This window comes from Centruroides sculpturatus, unplaced genomic scaffold, assembly GCF_000671375.1.
Source record: "Centruroides sculpturatus isolate CEXI.00-Female unplaced genomic scaffold, Cexi_2.0 scaffold1384, whole genome shotgun sequence".
NCBI lineage: Eukaryota > Metazoa > Arthropoda > Arachnida > Scorpiones > Buthidae > Centruroides > Centruroides sculpturatus.
The window spans coordinates 108,442-131,253 of NW_019386037.1; the positions used below are offsets into that span (position 1 = coordinate 108,442).

The 22,812-nt window shown below is 32.0% G+C and overlaps 2 protein-coding genes across 2 annotated transcripts; one reads left to right on the forward strand and one right to left on the reverse strand.

Annotated features, from left to right (window-relative positions):
- Positions 1-6,593: 6,593 nt before the first annotated feature.
- Positions 6,594-7,843, forward strand: LOC111613255. Its single transcript, XM_023354602.1, has 2 exons — positions 6,594-7,001; positions 7,067-7,843. Exons 1-2 carry the CDS (start codon positions 6,936-6,938, stop codon positions 7,736-7,738), a joined length of 738 nt encoding a protein of 245 aa, XP_023210370.1. The 5' UTR covers positions 6,594-6,935; the 3' UTR covers positions 7,739-7,843.
- Positions 7,844-16,122: 8,279 nt separating this feature from the next.
- LOC111613256 lies at positions 16,123-19,252 on the reverse strand. The gene is made up of 5 exons (XM_023354603.1): positions 18,969-19,252; positions 18,739-18,886; positions 18,433-18,665; positions 16,438-16,697; positions 16,123-16,348 (listed from the first exon to the last, which is right to left on the reverse strand). The coding sequence occupies exons 1-5, from the start codon at positions 19,008-19,010 to the stop codon at positions 16,123-16,125; spliced, it is 909 nt and encodes a 302-aa protein (XP_023210371.1). The 5' UTR covers positions 19,011-19,252.
- Between the last annotated feature and the right edge of the window lie 3,560 nt (positions 19,253-22,812).

Sequence of the window (22,812 nt, forward strand, 5' to 3'; positions counted from 1 at the left end):
TTTCAGCGCAATCATAAAACAATAAATTCAACTGCTTATCTGTATATATGTAGAACACCAAGCTTTCAATCAAATGTGTGACAGCATTCGATCGTTTTTTTCTTATTTGTAACGCTAAGTGCAGTATGATAACACTTGAAAATTATGCAAAGTAAGAAAAACAATGAAACAAAAACGAAACAATTGAACTAAATTACGAATTATTGAAATTTCGATAATATTCGATGGAAATGAATTTATGAGTCATGTTTCACGTTTCTTAATATGAATGGAAAATATGAAAACAAAATGACTCGCGAGAAATTGTACGGTGAGAAATTTTAAATGATATTACAAGAAACTGCGTTTATAAGTTAATATTGTCACAATTAAAAAATTGCCAGGATGAATTCATATATAGAAAAATATATTTTCTTTCGGACTATACATATTATTGAGTCCTTCATTTGTCCCTTCACACGCTTTGCAGAGGCAATAACACATTTACGGCGATACCGACCTTTTATTTGAAGCTAAATGTTCGCTGTCCAATGTAAATGAGTTAAAGTGAGTTAAAATGAGATATAGATTGTACGATGGCCAGCACAATCTATATATGTACAGTATATAAATGGACGTGTGTGTGACTATATTTCACTCTGCAGCCAAAATTACACATCGCACATGAATGGTGTTTATGTGTGGTAATAGCCCCAAGTCTCCCATCGTGCACTGTGGTGGTTGCGTCTAGATAGCTATAAGGGTGTGGGAGACATGGGGTTGAAAGTGGTTGCCTTCTAAAATGTGTGACAATGGAAGTGTTGAGTAACAAAGGAAGTGTTAAGATAAAGTGGCGTTCAAGATTTACAGGCGCAGATTCGTTTTTTTTTGCGTTTTTGCGGGAAATCCAACATATTTTTAGACCCATGTAAAAATTCTGTAATTAGGCTGGAAACGGGGGACCTAATTTTTGCATTCTGTGAAAACGGGTAAGATTGGCTATAATGTAATTTTAATCTTAATCTTAAATGTTTTCGAATAATCGAAAATGTTTTGGAATAGTCGAGGACCGTTATGTGTGAGTAGTGGGTATGGCTTTTGGAGACGTGTGACGCACATACTTCAGTTGATTTTTCATAAGTAAAAGTGTACGAATAACAGAAAAAAGTAGAAAGTGTAAAGTGAATAGTGAAGTGTGAAAAGTAAAAATATAAAAAACAATGCCAATACGTAAGAAAGAATTTTTGCGGTCTCGAATCATATCTCAAAGGCAAAAGATGGCGCGGAGAAATGAAACCACGAAAGAAAGTACATCTAACATTGAACATTGCTACGAAAAACAGAAATAATCAGACAGAAGAGCAACTCGAAAATTATAGGGAAACACATCGAATCAGAGAAAGATTATGCAGAGGAGGAAAAACAGTCTTTTATATATATAAAAAAACTATATTACATATAAATGTACGGACAAATAAAAACCCAGTGAAGTTATTAAATAAATAAATACATTAATACTTGCAGCTAGTTATTAAATAAATAAATACATTAATACATTTGCTATTGCCTCTGCAAAGCGTGTGAAGGGACAAATGAAGAAGGACTCAGATATATGTATAGTCCGAAAAGAAATATATTTTTCTATAATATCGTTACAGTTTACAATCATAGGCAGTTGTATAAGTAGAAATGTCCGTAATGGTATAAATGGCCTCAATGAAGGTATATATAGCGAAAATTTTATAGCACTTCGTTGTAAAATAGTAATATGATTTACCTGTATCGCAAATGGTCTAAAAATAGTTTCCCAATCTGAATTCAATCTTCTTTGTTTAATTATGAATTTTATCGGTAGCATACGTATAATCGAAGAATAATCGACCAAGTGAAAGTAATCATAAGTCATGTATTGAGGAATAGCGGACATGTCTGCTTCCTGTTATTTAAAAAGAAGAAGATATATGAAAATCTACAAAAAGTGAATTTTTATATATAGAAATAAATCGTAAATACCGTATTAATTATTTGTCCTATTAAACCAGAATAATTTCCATTCGACTCCATTTGAAAAATTGTTTGTGGCATCGGTTGGAGGACTTCATACCTACAAAAATTAAAACACTTACATATCTGTATTAAATAAAAAATCTGTTTTACAGTTTTATTTTGACTGGGAATATAAGAATTGTTTAATTTTACCTAAATTTTAATTTTTCTTGTATCATTTTGAATACATAGACACAATATGCCGCATTTATTTGTTTGTCAGATTGAGTGAGATTCATCCATAATGGGTTCTAAAAATTAGAAATATCATTAAAACTGCAATTCACTACTATATTTAAAAAATGTTTTTAATTGATTAGGTTTACATCAATTCCTGCAATTTTCCTTACGTAGTTCGTCTTCATTTTTCTCTGAAATTAAAAATTTTGTACTGTTTTAAGTGAGTATGCTGAACTTTATAATGGAATTAAACAGTTTATACGTAGCGAATAATTTTAAATTTAATTTAGAGTTTGGAAAAATGATACTTTTTTTACAAAATCAAAATATTATGATGTAAATAAAAACTACACTGAGTTGTGAAAATATATCTGATCTGAATTTTTAATTCGTGTTTTTCTTTTCGCAAATTATTTCAAGATATTTTTCTTTCTAATTTTAAAATTTATTGTGAATATTCACGATACATAATTTATTATTTTCTGATTATTGTGATAAATGACACGAATTTGAAGAATCTCATATATAATTATGATAAAAAGTTAATTTCGTATCTTGCTTCTTTGTTTTTGCACTTTCACTGATTAAATAAAATATTTGAGTAATTCTACAATAAAGAAACAGGTTAAATTTTACGAAAATATATAAAATTTAAATGAATGCATTCTACGATATAAAAGAATTCGCGATACAAGCTGCACCGATTTCGGTTTCGCTCTCTTTTCTGCGAAAAAGGAAAATACGTTTTTAACGCTCTTCATAAAATCAGCTAGATCTTTATTTGGAGGCAGGAAAAAAAGCATCTTTTGAATATATTCGTAACAAAAAATTTTAGAAAATTCCTGAAGATTCCACATCTGCGAGCTGGAATTAGCCGATTGGTCTTTAGAATATCGACGTAAAAATTCCAAATAGTTCGACTTCTACACTGTCTAACAATTTTCAATTACAATCAGTAACCATTAGTAGTGGGAACAACAATACCACGTTTCTCCAAAAATGTAGTACACTTAACTTAGCAATACCGTATATAAAATAAATACAAGAGAAACTTTTTTATGCATAGTTTATCTATTTTGCATTCATGCGTTTGGGAAAATTTTGAAGAAGTTCGGGTAATCTTTTAAAAAATCATTGATAACAGGAGATTGTAAACGATTTCGTTTTCGTTAATTAAACAATTTTTACCCTGCAATGAGACTGAGATATTCAACTGACAAAATTACTAAAAGGCATGAAATATCTACTTTAGGTTTTTCGAGGATGTTGGCTCTTTTTTTTCTCTAAATTTCCTCGTATTGTCTAAATCCAACTTAATTAATCTGCTAATAACACTTTACAATTGAACTAAAAATTAATTTATGAATTTTTTCATTTAGGAGGAAATCAATAGCTAAAATTTCCATTGAAGTAAGCTATCATTCTCTCCTCAAGGTTGCCACATGTCTGACTAATTTCTACATCCCCTACTAAAGATAATTATTGAACAGCAAAGTACTGTACGTTGCGAAAAAGCATTGAGAACCTTAGTATCGTAGGATGCTAAGCTTGTAGATGCTGATTACTTTGGGTTACTCAGTTTGAATAATCAGTCCTTTGGACCAAAGTGTAATTAATCGGTTAACAATTGTACTCCCTCTGCTAAAATCTGGAAGAGATTGTTGAGGAAATGATAGAGTCGGAATTTCAGTATTTCTAGTCTACTAACCTACAAATCTTACCGACTGCTCCAAAATTAATAAAAATTCAGAAATCGAGAATGTGTTTAATCAAATCTGTATAAACAAGCGTGTGTCAAGTAACGATTTAACATTCCATTGCATTTTAACGTGGAATACATTTCTATTGGAAAAAAAAACAGATGACTACTGCTTCAAAATTTGTTCTGTTTTCGCACAATCTCTGCTATTTAAAAAAAACTGTACGAGCGAAACGAAAAAATTAAATCTTATAACTAGATTAATATTTGAAATGAAATATTTCTAGAATAAATTCGTATAGTTCACAATTTACCATTGTAACTATACACAATATTTTGTCTAGAGGAGAAGGTGGTATTATGGAACACTGCGGGTATTATGGAACCACCCCATTTCGAACTGATAATAAAGGCGAACTGTAGCAGAATGTGGCCGAACTGAACTAGGCAGACATCCATAGCAAGGGGAAAACCCGTTTTACTTCAGTTAAACGGTTGTCCCGTATTTAATCAGCAAATTTGTTTTTTTCAAAGTTCACAAGTTTTGAATGCTAAGTGAATTTAATTATTTTTAAAATATAAATCGTGTAGTTGGAGATTCACTGGTGCATGTATTCCGTTCCACAGACTTAGGGGTACGTATTAATCTGTGTGATGTTCACGTTTTTTTTAAATTTTGGTCTTGACAGGCATAAGTTAATTTGAGATGGCGATGTGTGAAATACGGACCCCTTTGGTGCTTTTACAGTAATATGGAACTCAACTCCTCCGACCTCTCTCTTTGCAATCAGACATTCGTCCGGAGCAATTTGAGAAAAAGACACTAGGTAGAAAGTCAATTCTTCCTTTAAATATCGAAAAAGAGCTGCTGAAATATATATTGTTGATGGAGGTCATATTTTTCTATTATAAAAGCATTTTTGCGATAAAGTACATTGGAGTAAATAATTTGGTAATTATTTAACACTTTTTGTCCTTTCCTATTTGTTTTTGGCTACATTAAAGCATTTTTTTGAAAATATACAGTAAGGTTCCATATTACCACCCGATTTTCTCTAAGCCTACTTTCGGACTTTTTGTACAAAAGCCTTCAAAAACCATACTTATAATTACACTAGCGAAAAATCCAATTAGGAACATTTAGTTTACTAGTTACCAGTACTTTTCGCACAAAAAATGTGGGTGTAGTTATGCTACCTTGTTTACAATTCACTAAAATGTAATTGGGGTTCCATAATACCACCTTCTCCTCTACACTTGTAGAAAACATACTACTTGTAGAAAACAATTTATGTCTTAGATACATGTAGAAAACCCAATAAATGTCACCCGGCTAGACCATTGCTGATATAGTTCAGTATAAGAAATGAGTAGATGTTAAGGAAAGAAAACTTTTGAACAAATACCAGAGATAAGCGGTTTTATCCAGCATACCACTGATAACTAAATAAAAGTAAGATGATGATGCTTAAAATCGACTATTTGAAACCTATTCTTCGAACATGTGACAATAAAATTTACGTTTCTTAGAAACATGCAATTTTTTATTTTTTCGATATTTTGCATTTTTGTAACGAGCTAGATGTCCTCCGTGGGTCTTGGGTTGTAAAAAATCGGTTTATGGGAGTTTAGGGCAGAACCCTGCCACCAGGTATGTTGTCGGACACACCTCCAATTTACACAAAATACAACATAACAACAGGTAGTCAAGGCGCGAGGTATTAGTCACTCCGAAGACCAAAACTGAGCATTTCAGGAAGAAAACGAAACATAACATTTGAACTCAATTTAAATTAATAGTAAGTACAAAATTTGTTTAAGGGAGTTTGCTTATTGCTATTTGTAAAACAGGGGGTACCTAGCGGGGAGCACAAAATACCATGAAAATAGTTGTCTTTTCTTCTAGGACTTTATTTCCTTTCTGGATGCTGTCTAGATTTCCTTCTTTCTCCCTCTATTTTTCTGCTTTCACTTCTTCCTCTCTCCTTTTCCTCACTTTCTCTCTTTCATTCTTCTTTACTTTCTCTTCTTTTCTTTCTCACCTTTTTGTTTTATTTCTCCTTCTCTCAGTCACTCACTAAGTCTCTGATTTTTGTCATTCCTTTTATTTTATTTTTTCTGTTTTAGCCAATCACGATTTTGTTCCAGACGAAGTTGAGGTAATTTGCGATAAGCATGACTGGTCATTCTTTAATACTTCTTTTCTCTTGTCTAATAAGAATTATATGTATCCACGTAACATGTCTACAGTACAATCTGTCAATTGCACACTATTGAAAAGGGGGAAATGACGGTCATCCCCTTCATCTTGTTCTTGGAGTGTTGTGAGATTTATAACAATTAATGAATAAGTTTTTTATTCTAATTCTTTTCTCTAAATTAATTTTAACCGGTATTACTAAATCTTTAGAAAGGGTGTCCGTAAAATCGGAAAAATAGGTGAAATTCCTTTACAACGTTGATTGAAAAACATAAACAATCTCGATATCGTGTCGCATTCTCACACAGATCTTCTAAATATGGGTGCAAAGGGCGTTTTATCTGGTAGATAGCAATTGTTCGTTGTACAACCAGACAAAAGAAAACAAAGGGATATAAAATGCATGCATAGTTTAAATACAATAAATTGATTAACAGTATAATTTTAATGTGAATCAATTTATAATATTATATATATATATAGAGGGGTGTGTCAGAGCTGTCAAGCGTGCGAGTGAACTTTTTTTGAGAGGTTGGTAGAACAAGTTTGGGATGGAAATAACAAAAAATTACGCAATGTGGTATGTACAAATTAGAGCTGTTGACATTAATTTAACATTGGGAATGATTAAAATACTATTAATAATTGCCGGAATTGAAATAAATCCTGGTCCTCTCCCCCGCTCACCACTTCGGTCAAGTCAGTTGGATATGCAAAAAAGGGGGCGGGGTAGACCTAGGAAGGAAAGTCACAAGGATGAAGAAAGGGAAACACAGTTACTGGAAATTTTAAGTGAGGAATACCAAATTGAAGAAAAGGTCGAAAGAAATAATGGGACCCCGAGAAATTCGAAAATTCAGGATTATTTTAAACCGGCAAGAGAAACCGAAAAACAAGGTATTGACGATTCACAATATACGTTAAGATCTATATATGAATTAATTCAGGAAAAATTTTGCCAGTTAAACTTAGAAATTCAATCAATAAAAGCTGAAGTTAATAAGATAAAAGAAGAAAATAATAGTTATAAAGAAGAGATGAAGATAATTGGTTACAAGATACAAAAATTAGAAGAAAATTATAAAAATAACGAAAAGATAAAAGGTATGTTGGAATTCGAATTTGATAAATTGGTAAATGAGACTACAAATAAGAATATAATAATTTTTAATTTTCCGGTTAAAACATGGAACGTTGTTCAAGAAATCAAACAATTTATTAACGAAGAATTAGGTCTAAAAAATATAGAAATTGAAGGACTAGTTCAACTTAAAAATAGTAAGAATAACCTAATAATAAAAGTAATTCTGGAATCTGTAAAAGATAGAAATTTAGTTCTCAAAAGATTTTGGACTTTGAAACCAAAAATTGTTAATGAAACCGAGAAAAAAATAATAATTACAACGGATTTGTGTATTAGATCAAGAATTAGAAGAAAAAAACTACAGGATCAAATTAAAGTGGAAAAAACTACTAAAAATAAAATATTAATAAGAGATGATTACTATATTAAGGATAATATAATATATACAATTGATATGAATACAAACAAGATTCTTCAAATGGATTGTTCTCTTAGAAATACACAGACGATTAAAAAGAACAGGACTGACAAGAGAATCATACCGAATTAAGTTTATATTCCTCTAATAAGAAAACAGTAATTGAAAAAAATTGTAATAAAAGCTTAGTAAAACTGGAAAATAGTAAAGTAAAAGTAAAGGAAAAAATGTTAGTAATGTAATGGTAGTAAAAATATGAGAGAGACTAACAAAAAAAAAAAAAAATTTTCTGTCCAATAGGGTTTTGGTGAATATAGGGTCTTTGTGGGAAAATTATAAAGTCTTACTAAAGAAATTCATAGACCCTAACATTATTGGTTCTACGGAAACCTGTATGATAATTTGAAGTGACAGTTAAAGTTAATAATTAATAAACACTTGATCCTAGTATTTAGTAAAGCAAAAAATGAAGAAACAAGAATAAATTAATCTACTATGTTGAAGTAGCTATCATAAATATGAATTTAATAATGAAAATAAGATCTATGTAATGTAAAAACATTGAGATATTGTAAACGGAATAATGAATAAATTTGAAGTGTTTTTAAAACGGGTAAAAAGGTACATACTGAATGTGATGTATAAGTTAAAATGTAATTAGATGTAGAAATAAATCTGTGTAGATAATCAAGAAATTGTGAAATCCAACCACCCTGATTGTAACAGACGGAAGGCGAATGCTCATCGAAAAGTTAATTTATGTAAAGTTCTAATAATTGTATAAACATCCCCCTTGTAACAGGCTATTGCCTATTACGTTAATAAACATTCTATTCTATTCTATTCTATACATATATATAGAATAGAATAAACAAGTATATAATAATAACCAAAATTTTGGAGAAATGGTCGGCACTACACCTCTATATCATTAATTCGTTAGTGACCGCCAATCAATCACTCGAGTTATCTGAGGATCAAAAGTAATTAGTGGTTGTTTGGGCATTATTATACAAGAATATATACCAACGATTGAAATATCTTTCTATTGTATTTTAGTATACAGTAAAATATATAATACTGAATTTCGTGTAGTATAAAAAATTATAATTAATTTTTCTCTAATTTTATTTTACCCTATTTATAAGTTTTTCTTATTTTGTATCAGTAAAGAAAGTAGTCAACAAATTATATTTAATTTCCTTAAAGCTGTAGACCCGCCATTTCCAACTCGCGGCCCGTGGGCTGCATGCGACACAGTCTATGCTTTTGTGCCGCCCTTCTAAAACTGCATTTATCTTGTATAAATTTTTATTACAATGAAATATCATACATTAATATGATATAGAACACTTAGAAATTAAACCAGTTATTAAATATCTTTAAACACAGCTTCAAGTGTATATATTAAAACTTATATGTATATACGGTACATATTCAGTATGTTTACAATAACAAAATTTTTTAAATTTGTGTTTTGATATAACGAAATCATATTTCCTCATATTTGTCCTAGCCTATGTGTAATAAAATCTCAAACAATAGACATATTCTTAAGCTTACAATGGTCTCCCATTTTTTCTAATAAACGAAAAGATTTTATTGTTTTCTTTATATTCTTTATATTCAAAATAAGTTTAATAAAATTTAAATTAAATTTACACATTTACACTTGAATCTAGATTTAAAATTTTAAATCATTTCGAGTTTAGATTGTTACAGGGTTTAATTGTGATTTACTGTGTAAGTTATTTGAATATACTTAGCCACTAAAGGGCGTTCATGTAACGATTATATGCTGTATGTCAGCGATTTTCAAACTCTGTCCCTCCCTCTCCTCTTTTTTAGAAAAATTGTTACCGCCTCAATTTTCGTAACAGCCTAATTTTATAAATACTGTCCTTATACTTTATTTGATGGCCTACAAAACAATGTATCTTATTAAATATAGTATATTATACGTCGGAGTTCGACTCTTATCTAGACGTTTATGCAAGAATACAGATGGACTTTTAGAATTCGTACTTGAGTTGTTTGGACGAGGGTTTGTGAATTAGGCATAACCATTTTGCTGATTCATTTTTTCTACATTAATTTGATTTTGTTTTTGTTTCTTTGTATTAAAAAAATTATCATTTAGTAAAGCTGTGGTTCCCTTCAATAGTCGCTTGTCCTGAAGATTAGAAAACACTGCTGCAGGTCATTTGAAAATGTGATGACTGTTAGTTACTGATTTTTTTATTTTTTATTTTTTTTTGGTCTGGCAGCCATTTTTAATAAACTTATTTTCTTTAACTATCGCCGGTAATTAATATAGATTTTACAGGTTAAAAAAGTGTTACATTGATTATTTCCGCATTTATAATTACCACACACTTGTCGTTCTATTAATAGCTAAAGATATTGTGTATATGAAACGTTAACAAATGACACATTGAAAAACGTTTAAAATCTTCGGAGCTTTTCATTTGTAATTATTTTTTGCACCTGGAAAATTTATGAGCGCAAGTATCTACTTATATAAGCAATTGATCTCACTGTAATCTGTCACAGACGCGCACTAGGGCGCGTCCGTAGCGATGATTTTCAGCTAATATTTAATTTAATTAATAGTATAGTTTATTTATAACAGTGTATATTATTATTTTTCTTTGTAATAGGAATTTATTATTTATATGAATTTTATTTTTTATACCATGGAATGACACCGCTGCTGCTAGATCGCCCACTAGGGGGCGTCCCGGGCTACTAGTTTAATATGAACCATGTGATGTCAGTTGTTGTTAAAACAGTTACTCAATAAAAAATAATTCTTTGAAGCATCGTCAGTTTCAAGATTATCGCCAAGAACTGGAATCTGAGTACAGCAATTTGCTTTTTAACGCAAAAATTTGTTGGTCAAGATGTGGAAAATGAATAGAAAGATTTTGGAATTTTAAGGAAGAAAATTCGAATTTTTATGAATGAAAATATTCAGAATGTTTATGAATTATATAATAGACAGCGGCTTTTTAATATTAAGTTTTCTCATGAATATCACAATGAAATTAAACTAACTTAACAAGCGGCTTCAAGGTGAAAACAAACTGATCACGGACTGTTACAAACCGTAAAAGCATTCGTTGCAAAACTCAAACTTTATGAAAGTCAAGTTAAAATCAAACACTACAGTTCACTTTCCATTATTACATAAATTTAATAGTGACAAAATACATTTTTTTAATATGCACAAGAAATTTCTAATTTACTAAGAGAATTTCAGGAGAAACTTTTTATTTAAAGAATTATGAGAATATTTAGGAAATATTGAGGAAATTTAATATTTCCTTGGTCCATTTGACATTATTGTAGAATCAGCTCCAAGAAATTTGCAGATGGAGTTAATAGATCTGCAGTCATTTCTGAATTGGAATATATGTTTGAGGCCATTGAATAACAAAGTTCAGTTTTATAAAAAAAAATACGTCTGTAATGAAAAATCCCTTACCTATAAAAACTGACGATCAGCATTTCAACTGCAATAGGAACCACCTAACTTTGTGAATCTTCTTCGTCGAAAGTGAAGATTGTTAAATTTAAATGTCATAATAGATTAACCTATTAAAATTTAAAAAATTTTTCTTACGTTCTACAACGTCGAAAATAGTTGTTGATATTTAAACAGCAAATTTCATATCAAAATACATACAAAATACTGTATAATTGTAAATATTTGTTGTAAACAAATATGTGCGGTCCACAGTGTATTTTTATTTTTGGTGTTGGCCCAGTAAACAATTTCAGTTCGCCACCACTGATGTAGACAAGCAAAAACAGTTGGAAACGCTTGCACATCTCTAAGTTTTTAATAAGGAAGCTGCTTTCACTCAAATATTTCATGCCAATGAATGTGAAAGATTGCGACCGGAAGTGCCGTCATTGGGGTGCAACAACTGAAATTTTACAAAAGTTTTTGATTATATAATCTAAAGTCCTGTATTATTTCCCTTCTATGTTTGAGAAAAAAATAAAATTTTGTGAGATCCGACCTTAGAATAAGCCCAAAATTGTTCATTTCCCCCCTAAATTTTCGACGTATTTGAAATAAATTTGTCGCCTCCTCGTTAAAATAACATTGTCGGAAAAAAAATCAAATATCGATAGAAACTTATAACTTTCCTCGTTAATATAAACATTCAACCCTCGAGCAATGACATTTATCTGCTGCAAGACAAAAAGTTTATAGTTAAAGTCCGAATTCGTCATTTTGTTTTGGTCCCGGGAACAACTTTAACCTCCACACCTGCAGGACCAACTCTACCTCTCACAACAGGGGTCACATGGCTAATTTTCCCAGTCCGTAGCTATAAAAGCGACTTCTTTCCCCTCCTCGGGGGAGTCTCTCATCTACGGCTGGTCAGAAAGGATTAAGTCTCGGAGGATTTTAACTTTGTGCGTCTATTGGAAGAATAAGGGCCTAAACCTAACGTCTATGTTGAAATATAGTAGAGGCATGGAGCATTAAATGTAAACTCTCTCTCCGAGAGTTAGGAGCTAGCGAACTACATTCATTTCTCCAGATGTTAGATTTTGTAATCATTATTTTTTTCGTTAATCTAATAAATAGTTGTTTCTATTGTTAATGGTGTCATTTATTCGCTTATCGATCCCTCTCACCTCCTCCACTAAACCTGACGAAAAGAATTCCGACCCTTCGGGACCGCATTCGAAATTTAGCCATCTTGACAAGTGAGCAGGTTTTACGACCTATAGCCGAAAAGGGGTAGTCGACGGTTCCCGACCTCCCCGGTGGTTCACAATTTGTATAGCTTTTAATTTATATTATTACTATACTATACCATAAATTAAGTAGATAGACAAAAAATTATATACAAATGTACAGTGCATATAATTCAAAATATAAAACATTTTATACCTTCAAGTTATTGCTTCTGTTTTCGGCAATCCAGCAAAACTTTCTGCTGCAATATGGCTTGTGACAACCTGAAATGCAATGCTTGATACAAGTCTCATGTTTACATAAAAATATTTTTATTTGTTCTAAATCAAATTATAGAAAGAATTAATTTATAGAAAACTTTTCCATACAAATTTTGTTTACCATAAAAATTTATTATTTTCACTAAAAAAGCGGATTGTAAACTTTAATAAATTTTCATTTGCATGTAAGTCTTATTCGTGACCAATTTCGACGATATGTACAATAACGTTGAAAATTTTGAAAAGAAATCTCTAAATGCAAAATACAGTGAATTAAATCGTCTAGATGATTTTCTATTCGGATACTGTTTACCCAAACTTTGTTTTCTTTTTTCAAATTACTGAAAGAAGTGGTTTTAAAATTTTCAATCAGCTTCTTTATCATGCAAACCGCATCCGTGACTACTTGAAATATCACGCAAAACACAGGCGAAAGTAAAAAACGAAATTGTTTATATCCCTTGCTATTCAATAATTTCAATGAATTAAAGTACACAAGCGATTAAGAAACAGTTTACTGAAAATTGTTTTCCGTCAATTTATTGTTAAAATTTAATATTAAATATTAATTAGTTTGAAAAAGATGTAAAACAGTTATGATTTGTATTTTACAAGTAAATTAATCTCAATCAAAAGTTACCTTGAAAAACAAATTTCTTTTAAATTGACAAAAATTCAAGAAGATTCTTAAAAAAAACAATACAAAAAATATGTCTCATTACATAGCAGACAATATCTTGTATAGTACTTTAGCATCTTCAGTCAAAAGATGCAGTTTCAGTTTTCAGTATAGATGTTATCACTTTTTTAAAGTGTAAAAGGCATGATTTACACTTGCAAAATTATCTGTGCAAAACACTCATCCACAGAAATCATTTGCTTTCTGAAGAGAAAATATATTATTATTTTTTATGTAAATTATAATATACTACTCTCATCAAAATTACAGAATGGCTTATTTAAATTGCGCGCATACGAGCTGGTGCTCCTTGGGTTTTTCGAGGCTTCCTACGACTTTTATTGACATGCAGCAGCCGTCAGTACGTCATCGTTTGGTTTCATTGGCAAAATCGATATTTGTTTTGTATGGAAAAAAGTGTTGAGTTGGCAATTCATCGAAATGTCACGTGAATAAACGAGGATTTGACTCGGAAACAGATTGACAATCGAGTAAATAGCTCTCGAAAAGTGAAACCATGCCGAAAAGACAATATCAAAGTCCGTCAATAACGGACTGCTTTCTTGACCATTTTCTTTGATTGTCGAGATGTCGTGATCACAAATTTCTTTCGATCAGCTAAGGAATTGACAAAGAATATTATTTGAGCGTTTTGTTTCGTTTGCGCGAAGCAATTCGTAGCAAACTATCTGAATTGTGGCAAAAAGTACGGTGGAATTTGTATCACCAGAAGGCATCCGCTCATAATACTCTTGTCTTTGATGAGCTCTTGGATTAACATTCAACAAATAGGGTTCCGCTATTTACCCGATATGGTAAGTAGAGTTCAAATCGTGCTTTTCGATTTCTGGTCCATCAAAAAGAACACCTTACGTCTCCTTGAACTCACACTAAATCCATTTACTTGACGACTATTTACAATATAATACACAGTAATATTTTTTACATGCTTCTAAAAAGACAGTCTTAGTCCAGGCTTTGTTCCTTCAACAGTCGCATTGCCTCATATCTTATTTTTAGATCAACGAAAGTTGGCCGACCAATCCGGAGCTAGGCTGGGCTGAGAATTCTATCAGGTCTCCCTTGGTTGGAAGGCTTGTCTCGACTCGTTCAACGGTCCTTTCTGGAAACGTATTCCGACAAGTGAAAACTTGACTTTTCTTGTCACCACTCGAAATCTTAGGTGGTGACAAGAAGGTGGTGACATGGCACAGTATCACCTTTTTCCATTTCGTCAACTTTTGTGGTCACCGTTTTGAGTCGATCGATGCGATAAGACAGAATTCGCTGTTTGTTCCGAAGGGTTCTACACGTAAGCATTAGTGCATTGCAGTGGGAGTGGATTACTTTAAAGGAGACAAAATAAATTTTGATGAATAAATTCAAATCTTGCGTGTTATTGAACTACCTCGATACTTTCTGATAACAGAGGTAAAATTTTGAACTTTCTTTCTAAAAAAACTTGAATTATTTCGGAATAAATGTCACTAGACATGTGAAAATAGTTACTGTACTAATTAAGATCAATTTAAACTATAATAGAGGTATTCGAAGAAAGAACAGAGTTTCGTTAAGTAAATAATTCATCATATAAAAGATTGCATATATAAAATTATAAATATGTATAATTATAATTGGATAAAATAGCGCAGAATTTCGTTAAAAAATAGGTAAGCCAAACTAATCTACTTATTTATATTGTGTTTAAAATCACCGTAAGTGAAATCACTTTTTTGTAACCGATCATAGCAAGTTTAAAAATCTTGAAATAGTCAATTTTTTCTAATAGAAATTCAAGAAAGGTTTAGAACTGAAATCTGTCAGCCAATAAAAAGCATAATTTTTATTTCCAAACATTAAATGGGAGGGAAATGCTCTGAAGAATCGTTTAATGCAGTTTTTGTCTTTCGAGGAACCATATCAACCAATGCCAAATTATCTTTCTATTTATTTATACCGAATTTATTATCACCATTTTGTATACTTTTCACCGTATTAAACATTTTCCTGAATTAGCATAAATTTTGGAAGCTTCTGCACAAAGTCACAAATGAAATTCGGTACGTTTTTCTTCAGTTAAGTACTTATCTTCTCTTTATCTTTTATAAGGTTTGATGTATTTTATTACAGCAACGCGACACGTGGGCGATCTGCCGAGAGAGGATGCTTTCCGTGAAGACTTTATATGAGAAAATAGCTTCTATTTAAGTGTTACAAACGTGAAGAAAACCAAGAAATCTCCATGTTGTTAGCCAAGTGACTAGGCAAAAACCACAACTGTTCAGTGGTTTTATCCACTCGCTGCTGTGGGAAAGGAATAAAAGTACATATTTTAGAGTTCATTTTTATAATTATTTTATTAAGGCATCATTAATCGTAAACATTTCAAGCATACATATCGTGCATATTTCAAATATCTTGTGTCTATCTGAAGATAATCTTGTGTCTATCTAAGAAAATACTGCCCTTTGTGCAGTATTTTCTTAATGCGTTCTACAAAACATTGAGTATAGATAAAAGTTTCATGACGTCATTGAAAATAATGGCTTTTGATGATTTATAAGTTTATCTATCAATTTATTTAAAAAGTTCTTCAGTTTCTAGTAACTGAAAATGCCGTGTTTCTTATAAACTAAGAAAAAATATATTCACAACCATCATTTAATCTTATAAATAGAGATATTCGCTTATTTATTTTTACATAGAATTTTTATCTTAATTTTTAAGGAAATTGTATTATTTCGTGATAATTGTGTAGTAGAGATGAAAGATAATTAGTAACTTTAAACTTAATTAAAATTACAATATGTGTATTTATAGAGTAATGAAAACGTTTCATTTCGTAAATTCATCTACATTAGGGCATGGGTGCGTGACGAATTCTTTTTATAATCTTCGCAATCAGAAGCTCCGAAAGGAAGGCAGTAAATGACAATATATATCCAATGATTAGTAGAATGAAAGCACCACCGACTTCATTTAATTTCAACGGCTTGATTTCCCGAGATGTAATTTCGATTCCAACATTATCTTCATTTCTATATATTTTCTGGGTAATTCCAGCTGCAATCCAATTCGATAATCTATATACAACATGAAATATATGCAACATTAAAAATATATATACAAATAATAATTATTTTAATTATTAAAATTACAAAATGATTCTTACATTTCGTTTACTTCTCTTCTATAATAAAACCCTTTTCTCATTGAATATGCACAATTAAAACTTAGAAGTGAGTCGTCAGATGTAAAGACATTTCTTCGTAACTTATTCTTTAACAGTATTAAATAAAAGTTAGAAGATATAACGGCAAATTTACGATTACGTACACGTTCGATAACATCTGGTATTTCGGTTCTATCGAAGTAATTATTATTTAATGTCATATGTTCTTTTAATATCAATAAGTCTTCGGTCTTTGCCGTCTGAAAAATAAATTTTTATTAATAGTGATTTCTAAAATATTTTACGTGAATGAGTTTTAAATGATATTAGGTAATAATTCTATGATCTTACATGCAACGTAGTATGTTAAGGAACATTGTAAGGTTAAAATAAATATACGAACTTCGAAACAAACATAAGTATATTAACTGAATAAGCATGAAGAAATTATTACAGGGATTGAAATGAATGGCAGAAAAATTTTTTCTCATTATCATAAAATAAAGCTACTATATATTGATATGAATTGTACAGGGAAATACGTAAGCCACACCATAAAGTTATTCTCATGGATTTCATAGGTGTCCAAATAAACTTCTCAGCTACTATACATGCTAATATTCTGGCGTAATAGGATGATTGCACTCGTCTGAATGACTCGAGGTTAATATTGTCACATTCTCAGTTTAAAACATTTTTCAAATAGGCGAGTGTACAGACCGATTCTGGTACATAATAAATTTTAAATACAGAAGAACAGTCAATTTAAAAACCTCTCTATTAACTCGTATGATGCACGACTTACGGTCTTCCCTGTGGATTCGTATAAATATGTAATTCTTAGTTTAATTGATGAAAAATGATTTTATTCACATTTCAACACTTGAAATCGTCAAATATAGATAATTCAATATTCGTTTACTCCTCCCAACTTCATTCTTATGCTATGATACAAAGTATTATGATATTTAAATTCAAGTTTTACAAATCTGTACACTAGGTTTTTGAAACATTGAGTTTTAAATGATAAGCAGAGAAGTCTGTCTTTAATATAACGTCTACAATTTTTTTTATTAAAATTAAAATTGTCTTTCTTTATTTTAATAATGTTAAATCATCGCTTGCGAAAATTAAAACTTGTTGAGATATCTTTCGTACATTTAAAAAAAATGTATGAATGTAATTGGGCTGCAAATTCAAAATCTCGTAGAACAATAAATTCCCACTGTTGTCCGTTCATCTGTCTGTCTGATTGTCTTTCCTAAATCTCGAGATAACTCCTGCGGGAACATATTATGTTGCCGCAGGAGTTAAGCAAACCGTCGCTGGATTTTTTTACATATCTCCTCAGAAGAGTATTCGAATGACTTTCACCTCGCACTATAGGTATTTTAATCTTGTCTAAAATCTAAATCAAAGTTATGTCAGATATTTTACAATTCCAAGCAAAACTCCTAAAAATGATCGGATTTCGATTTTGAAGGCCCGCATTCCTTACAATTATATAGAATCAATTCTTTGTTGAATTATTTATATTATGTAACGTAATAATAAGATTCATTTTCAATTTATGTTAGGCATACCGATGAAATGCTAACATAGTATACACTATATTACATTGAATTTACAAGCTGTAAGCTCGCGTAAATTTGAAAATGCATTGTTGTCAACGTTCGTTTGGCAACGGAAGACTTGGCAAGTTATGGCAACAGAACACTTGGGCGATCTGCCTAGAGGAGATGCCCTGTAGAAGCTCTAACTAAAGGAAACTGGCACGAGCCAGTTACCTTTAATTAGAGCTCATACAATCCTAGCGATGCAAAAACCCACGACCGAACTCCCAGTGTTCAGGGAACGCTGGTAGTTCGGTCGTGGGTTTGTGCATCGCTAGTGGACGATGGCCCACCTTTGGACGATGGCCAACCAGTGGACAAGCAAAACCGCTTGGCCACTTGTGGGCCATCGTCAACTTTCTATCGGTTTTATTGTTATTACCATTATAAACGTTCTGGCAGCAACATTTGACAATATTCCACATTCGTATTCTCCGCTTCTGACAGCAGACGCCAGTTCGTGAAATGTCTTCGGAATCCATGGTTTTTCGGAAGCAGTCAGAAAAGATACCAAACAACTGCTGAAACTGGACAATAAAACGAAAGCGGCTAATAACCAGCTTCCCACTGTTAATCTGTGAGTAAAATGACGAACTTTATTCAAGGTGGCACTTTCTGCAACAAAACAAAGTAAAACATTTACCTTTTAAAATTCGATTTTTAATATTTTAAAGTAAAATAATTTTACCTTGATTACTCAATGTTGAAAACAGACACCAAATTATATTCCGAAACGAAAATTGGCAGTGCTTCCCAGTTTTTTTGTAGCGTACTTTTATCATAACAAACAAGGCAAATGCAGAAATTAATAGAGATGTGAACATCAGAAGCCATACCTTTAAAGTAATTAGTCCTATGAACATAAGTATTTATTCTAGATGAATAAACTATTGTTAATTATAAACAATATTTATATACCTGAAAAGAAAAGGGCCGAAATATAGCATGCCAGGTAAACATTGTTTCTGGAATTATTAAGAGAAATTTTACAGGTGACGTTGTAATTGTAGTAGAAAAATCTACCACTTGTATACGATCATAGGTAATAAAGATGGGTCCGGGAAAAATGTCTGCTTCCTATAAAGAATAGTTTGTATTGTTTGAAAATAAAATTTAAAATAAATGAGAGTACGTAGATACTCGAATAAAATATTTTAATCTGTGCTATTCGCGATTAATAGGTTTAAAGACTTTGCCAAGCAGAAATTTGCATAAAACAGGATATCATAAATTCTCAAAATAACATTTATTCCACATTTTCATGCAAATAAAACAAATGCGTTATTAATTAAACAATGAGTAGCATAATAATGTAACAATCAAAATAACTTTCAATTTTTCAATAATCTATTTACTCTGTTTTACATGACACACAAATTTTTTCACATAGAAAAGAATGGAGTACATGTTCGCGACGAGTGAAAGTGAGCAGTGGGAATATAATTAGATGCACCAATGTCAGGTAGATATTAATGAGTTAGATCAGTGTTTTTCAACCTGTGGGTGGCGACCCCCAAGGGGGTCGCAAAGCCATACATGGGGGGTCGCGGGTAAAAGAAAAAGATAAGTGTTTGTAGGTCCTACACTACAATAAAAAAACTACAATTTCAGTAAGAAGGATGTGCCTGTTTATTTTACAGTATAATTAGTGTTTTGATCGATATTTAAATCTCAACAAAAAAAAATTAAATACGTAGTTTTTAAAATCACTGACATAGTTTTAATATGGCCGTGGGGGGTCGCCAGAATTTTTTAACTTTTAAAAGGGTCGCGTATTCAAGAAGGTTGAAAAACACTGAGTTAGATTATAGGTTTTCTTGCTGAGAACTTAATAATAACAATTTGGCGTGAATATTTTTGAAATTATGAGGTAAGATTAATTTTTTCATTTTTCTAATATAATATTTTGATTGTTTACATTTGAGAACCGAAGGTCAAATGACCTATAATGACCGAAGGTTAAATGACCTATAATGACCGTTTAATCGGCGACGGATCATGGAGGATCCGCTCACATGGTCGTTGGATGTCGAAAAGTAGGAGGGTCTTGTTTTTTGTCGAGTGGGGAAGTCGCGGGTAAGTCGGTAGGTGTCTCGGTTACCGATGAATAGAACAGATAGACAGGTTAACGACTACAGCATAAATTTTATATAAAGCAAAAAGGATTAAACACATTTGCTGAGTACATTGACAAATCTAGGTATACAAACACTATCTGCGCTTCTAACTTTATCATGCGCGTGGTGAGACCTTCGCTCGAGAGAGAGTTTACAAATTTACTTCCGGTCGGTAATCCGTTCGTTGATTTTCGAAAGTCATCATGGAGAAACGGTATGATGGGCGACGGTCTGTCGGATAGTTCGAGTATTCGGTCCTTGTATACCGTGTCCTGGCTATGGAGACTGTCGGAACTCGGCACAGTATATTTTTTAGATGTAGTCAAACCTCTAATTTTATGCTCTCACCTTCCTTTTATTGACTTTGCTTGGGAAAAAAAGCCAGATGATCGACTGTTTACCGATTTTTCTGCAGGTGTGCGGTCAAAGATGAATCGTTGATGATGTAAAACTGTTGTCATATGGAGCGATCCTGTCCATATATGGTTAGCTTTCTGCAACTTGCAGCCGTCTGCGTTCTTGACACGTTGACCTTCTCTGTTCGTCACCAAGTTGCGGTAAATGTGACGCTTGATTGTTATTTTTTTCAGCCCGTTGTTGCTACTAATTGTTGGTATTCGATACTTTTTCTTCGGGTTGTTTTCTCTTCGTTCTAAAACTGAAAATTAGGCTTACCCGATCGAGTTTTTGGGTGTTTTCTTGAATTCTCGCTCTCACACATATTATATTTCATAATTATGTAAAAGTATCAGCAAATCACACCATAGATATTTTGGTAAACTTATTTTGCGTGTGCATTATGGTAGACTAAAAAACATTTAGAAATGTTCTCGATGTAGATGGCGGTAACTGTTTTCGAGAAAAATCGAAGTTTGGGGCTACAAATGTTTCCATGCCACTGTAAGGCAAAAATTGTTCACAGATGAGGATTTTGCACTTTGTGCAGTAACAAATATGCATGTTGTTAAACAAGCACAAATATCTACAGCAGCAAATAGAGAGAGTAGTAAACAAACCCCATCATCTAGGAGAATAGATGTACTGTAGTTCCATCTAGAGTGGTGCCTCGTATAGCGTACGCCTCGAATAACGGACGCTGCGAACAACGGACTTTCTGTTTGGCCGTTACGTGACTCGAGCAACGGACTGGCTGCAAACAACGGACTTTCTGTTCGACAGTTACGTGAGGCGTACAAGAAACTTTCTGCGAACAAATGCGAATGATATTTTCACTCTTTTGCCGTTGCCAATGGCAATCTGCTATTTTTATAATATATTAGTGTTATTAGAATATATTATTAGTATATCTGAAGTACACAGCTCCCATTGGGATTCGGCTTGCTACCTTGTTTATTACGTACATCACCTCAGTGCAGGGTATTTACATTTTTTCAAGTGTTGTGCAAATCATGGCTTCTAAAAAAACAGAAAGGTGATTTCAATTGAAACAATGCAAGAAATCATCAGAAGGAGTGAAAGTTGACAACAACTTCCTTGTCGAATGGGGAGCGGTTCAGGAGTTTACCAACACTCATTATCCAAACAAAGCTGAGGCCACCAGGATCAATGATCTCTACAATGACACCCTTGTCCGTCATTTCCGACAGGTGTTGAAGAAGAGAGAGAAACAGACCAACTTGGACATGTTTTTTAAGAAGCCAGCAGGCAAAAAACAACAGATGGAACAAGAGGAGTTGACCCTCAAGTTCCGGTAGCCTCTCCTGAATCTGACTTTGATTAAAAAACAATAAAAAGAGACCTGCTGCAATGTATCTGTATCTGTATGAATGTGTGAAGAAAGTGTTCCTCCACCTCCTCCTCACAACATCTGACTATCCGGCATAATTGGTGACTGCTCCATTTTCATTTTTAATGGTACAATATAGTTATTTTATACTGCGGAACAAATTATATGTTTTAACATGTATTTCTATGGGAAAATGCGTTTCGTATAACGGACTTTTCACATAACGGACGTGCACATGGAACGGATTAAGTACGTTATACGAGGCACCACGGTATTTCTAAACTCAACGATTTTTCTTAGTCTTTTCTTCAAAAATATGAGCACTCCCAAAAAGGGTTTTGCGACAAAGGCAGAAAAAAGGCAGAAAAATCATAAATAATAAAAAGTTGGCCATTTAAAATAATTTACAGTCAAAAGAAAAAGATATGAAAAGAAAGATGTTAAAGAAGACAGCAAAAACAAAACCGAGAAAAGTCACTCATAAATCACTTTACACGAATATCTTCATTCCTAGTCCGAAAGAGGACAGTTTAGACCAAAGAGAGTGCTCTGCCAATAATGTTAGAAAGACTGTGAATATCCTTCATGTGAGGAATGCAGAATGTGCAAAAATTGTTTAATTGATAAAAGTAAAAAATTTAATTTAATAAAATATCCTGGTTTTTTAAGTTAAATTCTGTTCATTAATACACACTTTGCATAGCTTTTAATAAAATCCGTGGCTTGCAAACTTTCATATTACCATGTACGAACTTTTTCCCTAACTTGGTGGAGCAAAGTGCACTTTCGTAACCTTTTTAAAAAGTATGTTAATTGACATATAGTCAAAATATCAATAAAAATTTTACAGAATTTTGAAGAAGACAGTTTCAGAATTATTACTCGTATACTTGTAGAT